This window comes from Danio aesculapii, chromosome 5 (genome assembly GCF_903798145.1).
Source record: "Danio aesculapii chromosome 5, fDanAes4.1, whole genome shotgun sequence".
Classification (NCBI taxonomy): Eukaryota; Metazoa; Chordata; class Actinopteri; order Cypriniformes; family Danionidae; genus Danio; species Danio aesculapii.
Window position 1 is genome coordinate 28,080,588 of NC_079439.1, and position 10,392 is coordinate 28,090,979.

General features: G+C 34.1%; 1 protein-coding gene and 1 long non-coding RNA gene across 2 annotated transcripts; one reads left to right on the top strand and one right to left on the bottom strand.

Moving 5' to 3' along the window:
• Window positions 1-508: 508 nt before the first annotated feature.
• rnf181 (ring finger protein 181) lies at window positions 509-6,622 on the bottom strand. The gene is made up of 6 exons (XM_056457820.1): window positions 6,554-6,622; window positions 5,875-5,972; window positions 4,268-4,401; window positions 3,994-4,109; window positions 3,485-3,559; window positions 509-1,419 (listed from the first exon to the last, which is right to left on the bottom strand). The coding sequence occupies exons 2-6, from the start codon at window positions 5,958-5,960 to the stop codon at window positions 1,360-1,362; spliced, it is 471 nt and encodes a 156-aa protein (XP_056313795.1). The 5' UTR covers window positions 5,961-5,972; window positions 6,554-6,622; the 3' UTR covers window positions 509-1,359.
• Window positions 6,623-7,539: 917 nt separating this feature from the next.
• LOC130228744 (uncharacterized) lies at window positions 7,540-7,882 on the top strand. Its single transcript, XR_008837801.1, has 3 exons — window positions 7,540-7,595; window positions 7,672-7,778; window positions 7,858-7,882. It is a non-coding gene; the product is annotated as an uncharacterized LOC130228744 (long non-coding RNA).
• Window positions 7,883-10,392: the final 2,510 nt, after the last annotated feature.

Sequence of the window (10,392 nt, forward strand, 5' to 3'; positions counted from 1 at the left end):
TGGATATTTTGATTTTGTTGCCAACTTTTGCGATGTATCTGTTATCGTGAGACAATGTTGACACGTCGTATCCTAATATACAGGATTGAAGATCCCCACACCTTGCAAAAACAAGGAATATCGGAGTCATTGTTATGTTTTTTTGGTTTCCTTAATGTTTCATGATGTTCTGCTGTTCTCTGGATAGAAGTTATTTTTCTGATGCCTTTAAATGATGTAATCAAAGTGTTTTTTATCGACACACGTTGCGTCTTTCGAGAACAGAACGATGTTCACACTCCAAAAATCGAAATAAAAACACTGCAGAGGATATTTTTATTTTATAAATTACTTATGTAAATGAGTAAGACGTATGTATCATTTCGATGACGTTTCTTTGACAAGAGATTTATATTGAATAATTACCAAAACATCCGATGGAGAATAAAACAAGTGTATCTGTACGTCTGACTGTGGTGATTGGACGAGACATTCTTCCGCACACATAAAACTAATCACACGTACAATGTTTAGAGAAGCTTGATGTTTTTTTTTTTTATTTAAAAAATATGAAAAAGACAATTTGACATTATGAATTCAGACAGTTTTCCTGCTCCATTTATTACAATAACTTTACATAGACACCTAATATTCACATATATTTTTCATGAGGTAGAGTTCTACCATATTATATAAGTAGGGTTTTATTAAAGGGATTTTTTCACCCAAAAATTAAAACTGATATCGTTTACTCGCCCTTCACTTGTTCAAACCCCTATCTGAGCTTCTTTCTTGTGTTGAACACAAAAGAAGATATTTTGAAAAATGCTGAGTGCTCATTGACTTCTATAGTATTTTTTTCTTATTGTGGAAGTCGATGGGTTTCTTCTTTTGTGTAACATTAGAAATATTTTAGGTGAACTATTCCTTTAAGTCAAGTCCACTGGCAGAAACCATGTCTAATGTGTCCCAGTGCACTCACTATGAATTATTGTATTCACTATGGCAACCATTGCTTATTATAATGATAGTTTATTCAGCACTTGAAGACGAGAAATCTCAGGGAGCAAAAACGAATTAGCATAAGATAATGGAGCAAGACGATTCAATTTCACACTAAAACACAAACGGCTTTAAAACATTTAATAAAACCAGAAATGTATCCATAAGACTACAATTCTCAGTTCCCAGTGCATAGCCATACAAAAGCCTTAAAAGGGATAGCATTAAAAATTGTGCTGTTTTTTTTTTTTGTTTGATCCCCCCACCCCAAGTACAAGCAAATATACTCGTTTCAAAGCCTGGTCCCTGCACAGTAAACTCTCACTTTCGACAGACTGAAAGCTGAATTCATATATATTTATGTCAAGTATTCTGTGGTCATGTGTACATGGCTCCATGTAGATCCTCTAGTCTGTGTTCTCGCTGTCTTCTCCGTTCCTGTAAACAGACGCACAAGCAGTGAACCCTCAGGTACATTTTCTTTAAGGTGTTGCAGAATGATACTAGGTAACACTTTACTTGAATGAGTGTCTATAAGAAGATCACTAAACCTTTATAATCATGACAAGTAGGGATGCTGCGATTGATCGACTGGAGATGGGTATTGGCCGATAATCAGATTTTATGACTTGATCAATACTCGCCAATCTGGCCGATCTCATGAACCGATCACAGGTGTTTTGAATTAGATAAAATACCCCGTAAATCATGGAGATGAGAGTGAATTAGCATATTGTAAGAGGCAGGGTGATGTTTTTAGCTTTACATTTGTTAGGTTAGATGAATAGCACAGTAAGTGCACATCCCTGTCTCTCATCGAGCCATCAAAAGAGCAAAATATTGGAATGGCCTTGCATGTATTTAGGCCTTTGTACATGTATAAAAACTGAAAGTTCTGTGTTTTTGACTATTTTATCTATTATTTTCTGTAAAGCTTCTGTAATGTTTAAGGGATTTTTTGGATCATCCTTCATTTATTCTCTTAGGTAAGCAGATATCTTCACCTAAGGTTCATACGTAGAGGGAAAATGTGCTTTATGTATTTTAAAGCTTGAAGCATCAGAATCGGAACTTGCTATCGGCCGATCACGGTACTCGCGGGAATCGGTAGTTGGTATCGGCTGAAAAAATCCTGGTTGGAGCATCCCTAATGACAAGACATGTCATGAATGTTAATGAGATCTCATGCATGTTTCTAACTTATTAATTGTTATTTGCTGAGTTTTTAAATGCAAATATGACACGTTTATGACAACTTGACATCACAACGTGTTTTTGTCTTTGTCATGACAACATGGCATTACCAAGACAAAAAAACTTGTCATAAACATGATTGTCATGAAGCCATTATAAATGTGGCAAATTTATGTGCCATTAATATATATATATATACATACTACATACAGTTGAAGTCAGAATTATTATTAGCCTCCCTTTCAATCTTTTTTCTTTTTTAAATATTTCCCAAATGATGTTAACAGAGCAAGGAAACTTTTACAGTATGTCTGATAATATTTTTCTTCTTGAGAAAGTCTTATTTGTTTTATTTCGGCTAGAATAAAAGCAGCTTTTAATTTTTTTAAACCATTTTAAAGGTCAAAATTATTAGCCCCTTTAAGCTATATTTTTCTTCAGTAGTCTCCAGAACCAACCACTGTTATACAATAACTTGCCTAATTACCCTAACCTGCCTAGTTACCCTAATTAACCTAGTTAAGCCTGTAAATGTCACTTTAAACTGTAAAGAAGTGTCTTGAAAAATATCCAGTCAAATATTATTTATTGTCGTCATGGCAAAGATAAAATAAATCAGTAATTAGAAATGAGTTATTAAAACTATTATGTTTAGAAAGGTGTTTAAAAAAATCTCTCCGTTAAACAGAAATTGGGGGGAAAAATAAACAGGGGGGCTATATATATATATATATATATATATATATATATATATATATATATATATATTCTTTTACCTCAACCACAGTAGTACAAGCTGAATTTGTCATTACAATGTCGTTAAATATTGAAGCTGTTAAAATGTTTGTCAGAGTAATGTCACTTTTAATGAGACATTTGTATGACAAATAGTTTGTTTTACTGAAAAATTAATCAGAAATATTATCATGACAATTATAAGGTCTCATGACAATCATGTTTATGACAGATTTATGACAAGTTATGTTTGTTGACAAGTTATGTTGGTAATGTCAAATTGTTTTGACAAAGATGAAGACTGCATAAACAAATACTTCACAACCAGAGTTGTCATAACCAACAATATCATAGTTGCCTTTAAAATTACATATCTGAGGAAATGACACCTAACATACACCTAATAGTTGTCAAAAGCATGCATACAATCTCATTCACATTCATGACATGTCATGATCATAAAGGTTTCATGACCGTCTTATGAACACCCCTTCAAGTAAAGAGTTACCGAATGGTGTAAACCAATTACTGAAATATCCTACAGTAAAGAGACGTGACAGGTGAGACAGCTTACCTTGTCTTTTTTGAACTCTTCATAGTCTGGGTTGTCAGTGGGCAGTTCAAGTCGACACAAGGGACATGAATTGGTCTGTAATGAAATGTCAAAACACTACTAATGCCAATGCATGTACACCATCATTAGGGGGAAAGGTTACTCAGAGTGGGACATAGTTGAGAAAGATGGAGATTTATGCTTCTGTAAAATAATGCACACATCACATGGTTGGCTACAGTACAATTGATTAGGATATTTCTTTTGACCAAACACTACTACTAGCAGTCAACAAAGAAGAATTTTTAGAAAAGCTACAAATACAAAACATTATATATATATTAACCATTATATACCATTATATAACCATTATATAGCTAAAACACAGCCCAACAAGTGGTGTGACCAATGTAAGTTCACTCATAGAAAACAATATGTGAATTTTCAAGGTTGCATCAAGGTTTAACTTGGCTCTGTGCATCTCATCTGGTGTTTTGGTTAGAGAATATTAAAATCACATCTAAAAATACCTTATTAAGCCAAGGCAAGATGCATCCAGTGTGAAACAGATGTTTACAGGGCATCTCTCTAACCGACTCCTGCTCCTCAAACTCCAGCAAACACACAGGACACTTCACTCCTTTATCTGACAAACAAAGAAAAAGCTTCACAATTGACTTGCTGCCATTGACCCCACACAATCTACCAAATGTTATTAGCACTTTTCTTTACTGCCAGTTCCTTCGTGCAATAATGTCTTCTATCAAAGTGTGGTTTGAGAGTTGTGAATGAATGTTGTGTCACCTGCTTGTTCAGGGGAAATGATGACCACAGGAAGACTCTGAACCACAGCTTTTGCAGCAGGAGGAGGAAGACGCTGATCCCAGTCCGACAAATCAAATGAACCCGAGTCTATGTCAAGACCCTGCATCAGAGACCTGCAGCCGCAATAGCATAGAAAAGTGAGCTCTATTGTGTCATATTCATACACATTTTAGTACAGATGATACCAATTCCAATGCTAACTCACAGTTTATATTATTACTGTCTAATTACAATTATTTATTCATTAAATGATCCTTTAGTAATCATTTTAATATGCTAATTTGCTGCTCGAGAGAAACTTAGTATAATTGACGTTGAAAAAAGATACTTAATATTTACATCAAAAGTGAAATTTATTTGAAACCCTCTTGTTTCAGAAATTCCTATGAACAGATTGTTTAAACTTGTTTTAGAAGTATTGTGGTGTATATTCTATATCATTTAATGCATCTTTGCTAAATATTTTTTTTAATTACGGAGCACAAACTTTCAAACAGTACGGTATCTCTGAAGAACTGAAAAGAAACATTTATTCTTTTTTTTGACAAATTTTTACAGAGTTTACTAAAGTTAATTAAACAAACTGCATTATCAGTTGTTGGACCTCATAACGTATTGAAAATATATGATTTTCTTTTTATTTGATCACATTCCAGGTTTCTTTGGATTAAAAAATATTTTAGATAAAATTAAAGAATCAGCAACTTCAAATTTTTAAGTTAATTAAATAAAAAAATATATGTTTTACCATGGTATTACTGCAATTACCACCTTTTGATTAATTTAAAAAAATTTAATTCTTTCAACATGGATTTCAATACATAAGAAATTTTGTTTGAATATATCAATGGATGGCATTTATAATAACATGAGAATTCTGTCATCATTTACTCATCCTCCACTTGTTAAAATTTAGTTTGAGTTTCTTTCTTTTGTTTAATAGAAAGGAATATATACTGAATGTTGAAAACAACAACCACTCACTTCCATAGCATTTTTGTTCCAACTATTGATGTCAATTCAACATTCTTCAGAATATATTGTTTCATGTTTAACAGAAGAAAGAAAAATCAAACGAGTGTAGAACCACTTGAGTGAGAGTAAATGGTGAGGAAATTGTATTTTTTGTGAACAATCCCTTTAATATTGTTTTATTCAGTTATTTATCTCACGATTTGCTCATGATTGCTCAACAACAGTTCAAAATTGTTTCTAACACACAGTGAATAATATTTTACAAGGTTTCCTAAAGGGATGCAAACATGTTATAGTGGTTTAAACTGATAGTTCACCCAAAAATCAATATTAGCTCTCCTTGAAATGGCTATAAACTTTTATGAGATTCTTTATTCTGTTGCACACTGAAGACGATATTATGAAGAATGTTTTGAACCTATAACTACTATGGACGTCAATCGTTGCAGGTTTTCAGCTTTCTTCAAAATAACTTCTTTTGAGTTCAACAGAGGAAAGAAAGTCAGACAGGTTTGAAATAAGTAACGGAAGACTAAACAATGTTTTAACAAATATTTTATCGAGAGTTGAATGTGTTTAGTTCCGCTAGATGGCGCTGTGGTGTCGGTTACCTCGCCAGCTCCAGCAACGCGTTCTGTCTGTACTGTTCTTCAGGATTCGTGGGCTCACAGTCATGCTCATCAAAATATGAGGCCATTTTCTACTTCACCTGAGAAAAAAAGACAATACACATACGATTTGAATGACTAATACTTAACAGAGGATAATGGTAACTGAGAAGTTCAAGACCTGTCCAAGACTGAAGCTCTTACTTTCACAGCAGCCCAGAGAACTCAAGTAACTTACTGGACATTGTAGAGTGTAGACAACTACATTTCATACTAATTTTAATACTTTATGAACCAACGTTATAATGACCCAAGTATGTAATCGGAAGTCACGATTTTACGAGGATATAACTGTATTAAAAGCGATTTCTATTCCAGAGCAAACATGGTAAACTCTTATATAGCACCTCTCTTTTCTGACAAAGAATGAAGCATATTAGCGTAAGGTGTCCGTCAAGTACTTACTGGGTTTACATTTTCTGAGACTGAATGATCTTTTTTAAAGATACAAGATGATGACATCAGTTACAATACTATTCTGCTAACTGGTTAGCATACAAATTCAAAGTAAATCTAAATTTACCAAACATCATACTCGCGAAAAGCATATGTGCTAGCCTTATACGTTTGACATAGAAAATTTAATATTCAATTCAATTCATCCAACGGTAAATGTACTTACTGTTTTGAAATTGCTAATCATCAGGGATGAAACTTGTTTCACTGCACTGTCAGTGCGAGCACATCAGCTCTATCGCGATATTTGCGAGAGGGCGGCAGTTGCCAGATTGTAAGTTAAAAACTCCCCACGGCTGTTTAATTATTTTTTAGTGGAGTGAAGATACACATTATAAAGTCGATGTGTATTTCTTCTCATTATATGTTATTTACATATTATATATATATATATATATATATATATATATATATATATATATATATATATATATATATATATATATATAGATAGATAGATAGATAGATAGATAGATAGATAGATAGATAGATAGATAGATAGATAGATAGATAGATAGATAGATATTATTTAAAAAAACACTTTACTGCTTTGCAAACAAACCAAAAGCATAAATCTCCTCCAGTTTGCGGTGCAGCAGGCAGTTGTGGTTGCCATGACTCTGAGGCTAATGAATGTGTACATGCCAACCGATTTCTGCTGTCCAGGCTCGTTTCTAAAGAGAAAAAACGTCAAGTGGAGAAACGTACGTAAGTGTAAAACCTAAAACTTATTAAACAACCCAATTAATGCTTGCGTAATGATATATTTGAGATTTCTGAGGAAAAATTCAGCTTTAATTGCTGATAATAAATCGATTGAGAACTAGTGTGGTGCAATATGTGATTTCTCTGGGGAAAAAAGCTATTTTCTGTTGAAACACGAGAGTAAGTTAACCTAGCTATTAGTAAATATTTAAGATGGTGCGTTTCATTATTTTCTTGTGAAATCTGTGATATGTGTTGGCTTCTGTTTACTTCATGAGGGTCTTTTTAACTACTTTGTTGGGGACCCTTTCTGTTGTGTTTCCTTGGCAACCAAAAAACCAGCCGCTCTCCCTTAAACAGTCTGCCTCTACTCTAGCTCATAAATGAAGACAAATGTTCTCATGATCTCTAAAATTCTCATGCATGAATGAATTTTCTGTTTTTTAGGACAGTCATGGAAAATGATGGATCTGGAGAAAACACAGATGAGCTGCTCTCTGCAGGTCAGACCACCTGACATTTGCTTTTCGTGCCCATGCATTTGTTTATTGGCAAAATTCATGTCACGTTTCTTCTCAGATGTGGATGATGGTGTTGATGTTTATGGCCTCATACCTCTGGCATTGTCTTATGATTGCTGTGATGTGCTTCTGGACACCATTGACAGTCAGCTAAGTCACCTACAGGTCAAGCACTGTCTGATGAAATATTGATAACCAGGAAAAATGGTAAAGAATTAAACCTGATTTTGTATTTCACCAATAGATCCACAAGCAAACACAAGCCTATGGAGGAAATGAAGAAATATATGAATCTCCTATTTTGGGTTAGTAATTTTGTAAAATAAACAACAATAAATCATTTTTAAAAATTAATAATAAAAAAAAACATTTAAAGTGAAATTTTGTCTGCTTTATTTATGCAGTTTTATCTTTTATATGTATTATTTTTTAAACCAGCTATCCATTATAATGATCTCTATATTCCAGGCTTTCTTGACCGGAGCCAGTCTGTAAGTAAAGACACAGGCTTGGGGAGCACCGTTCCAACTAATGATAAAACACCATCCAACACTGACTGGACTCGCTCAGGTAATCTGTTCTAGTTGAAGTCAGAATCATTAGCCCCCCTGAATTATTTTTTCCCCAATTTCTGTTTAATGGAGAGAAGATTTTTCCAACACATTTCTAAACATAATAGTTTTAATAACTAATTACTAATAACTGATTTATTTTATCTTTGCCATGATGACAGTAAATAATATTTTATTAGATATTTTTCAAGACACTTCTATACAGCTTAAAGTGACATTTAAAGCCTTAACTAGGTTAATTAGGTTAACTAGGCAGGTTAGGGGAATTAGGCAAGTTATTGTGTAATGATGGTTTGTTCTGTTGACTATCAGAAAAATATATAGCTTGAAGGGGCTAATAATTTTGACCTTAAAATGGGGTTTAAAAAATGAAAAACTGCTTTTACTGTAGCCGAAATAAAACAAATAAGACTTTCTCCAGAAGAAAAAATATTTTCAGACATACTATGAAAATTTCCTTGCTCTGTTAACATCATTTGGGAAATATTTAAAAAAGAAAAAAATCAAAGGGGGGCTTATAATTCTGACTTCAACTGTACATAAATCACTTATAGATAGAAATATATTCTCAAAAAATGTTCAAACTATTTATCAAAGTCTCTTTGTCTCTTATCTCACTGACCACTCTCAGTTTGTCTGCTTGGGTGCTATTAGATCTCGGACTGTCCCATTGCGTCAAGGTGTTTCTCAGGGGTCTGTCCTTAATCCTCTGTGGTTTAGTATTTATATGTTGCGTCTTGGCCAGATTTTGAATAAATTTGGCTTGGGGTACTACTGGTACGCTGATGACACACAAATCTATGATAGTGCTCGCCCCGATCTTAACACTGCTACGTCAGTTTTTAACTGCCTGTTTATTAGAAATGAAATCCTGGATGAATCAAAACTTCCTTAAATGAAACAGTTCAGAAACTGAGGATTTACTAACTGGCAGTCCTACTAATGTTAACCAGAATAAGGATTTCATGCTTTCGGTTAATAATGTTCAACTGTCTCCTACCCAGGTGCGTAACCTTGGGGTGCTCTTTGATGCACAGCTCAGTTTAAATTCCCACTTCAAACACTTAACCAAAACTGCCTTCTTTTATCTCCGCAATATTACACAGATTAAATCATTTCTCTCACGACCTGATGCAGAGAGGCTAATCGATGCCTTTATCACATCACGTCTTGATTTCTGAAATTTACTTTTTGGGGGTTTACCTACAAGTTCTCAGGGAAGATTACATTATATTCAAAATTCCGCTCCACAGGTTCTGACACACACATCATCATGCGACCATATTACTCCTGTACTTCAACAACTACACTGGCCTCCTATTAAGTCACGGATTGATTTTAAGACTTGATTTTAGCCTTTAAAGCAGTGCATGGGCTAGCACCTGGTTACATTTGTGACCTGGTGACTCTTGCCACTCCAGCCTGCAGTCTTCGTTCGGCATTAGGACTTACCCTGCATTAGCCACGTTTTAAAATCAAGACCATGGGTGGTAGGGCTCTCTTAAACAGTGTGCCTAAGCTGTAGAATGCACTACCTATCAGCATTAGTAATGCCGCTTCTCTGGCCTTAAGACTTACCTTTTTAGCTTGCTTTTAACTTAGGATGATAATATTTGTTAACTTTTTTTATTCTATCTTATGGTTCATATTTTTATTGTTTTGTTGTATCTTTTTATTTTTGTGCTGTTTCTACTGTTGTGGGCATTTTGCCTTGTATTGTTAGTATTTTGCCTTTTACCGTTTTGACTCTAAGAAAAGCGCATTACAAATAAAATGTATTATTAATAATATTATTATTATTATCAATTATCAATATTAAAACTGCTACAAACTAAAACACTTAAACTCTTTTCTAAATGCAAACATAATTTTTTTTTGTATCTGCTCATAATAAAACAAACAACTATCAATATTGGGGGCTAAAATACATAGAAAATTTCCTATTCTAATTCTCAGAAGTCAATGATGAACAAGTAGACCACCAGTCGATGAAGAAAAACGGAGCCACAGTTACAGAAGTGTGGTTACAGAATCCTGAGTTAGATCCATCCAGCTTGAGCTCAATGTCCAGGGTTGAGCAGTGTCGGTGGAGGCTCGAGAAGCTTCTTGGGAGAAATACTGAAGTGGCAGGAATAAGAAATGAGGAGGACGACTTCACGATGGACAGCGTCTGTACTGAGGACTTCTCAACACGCTTCAGAGACGAA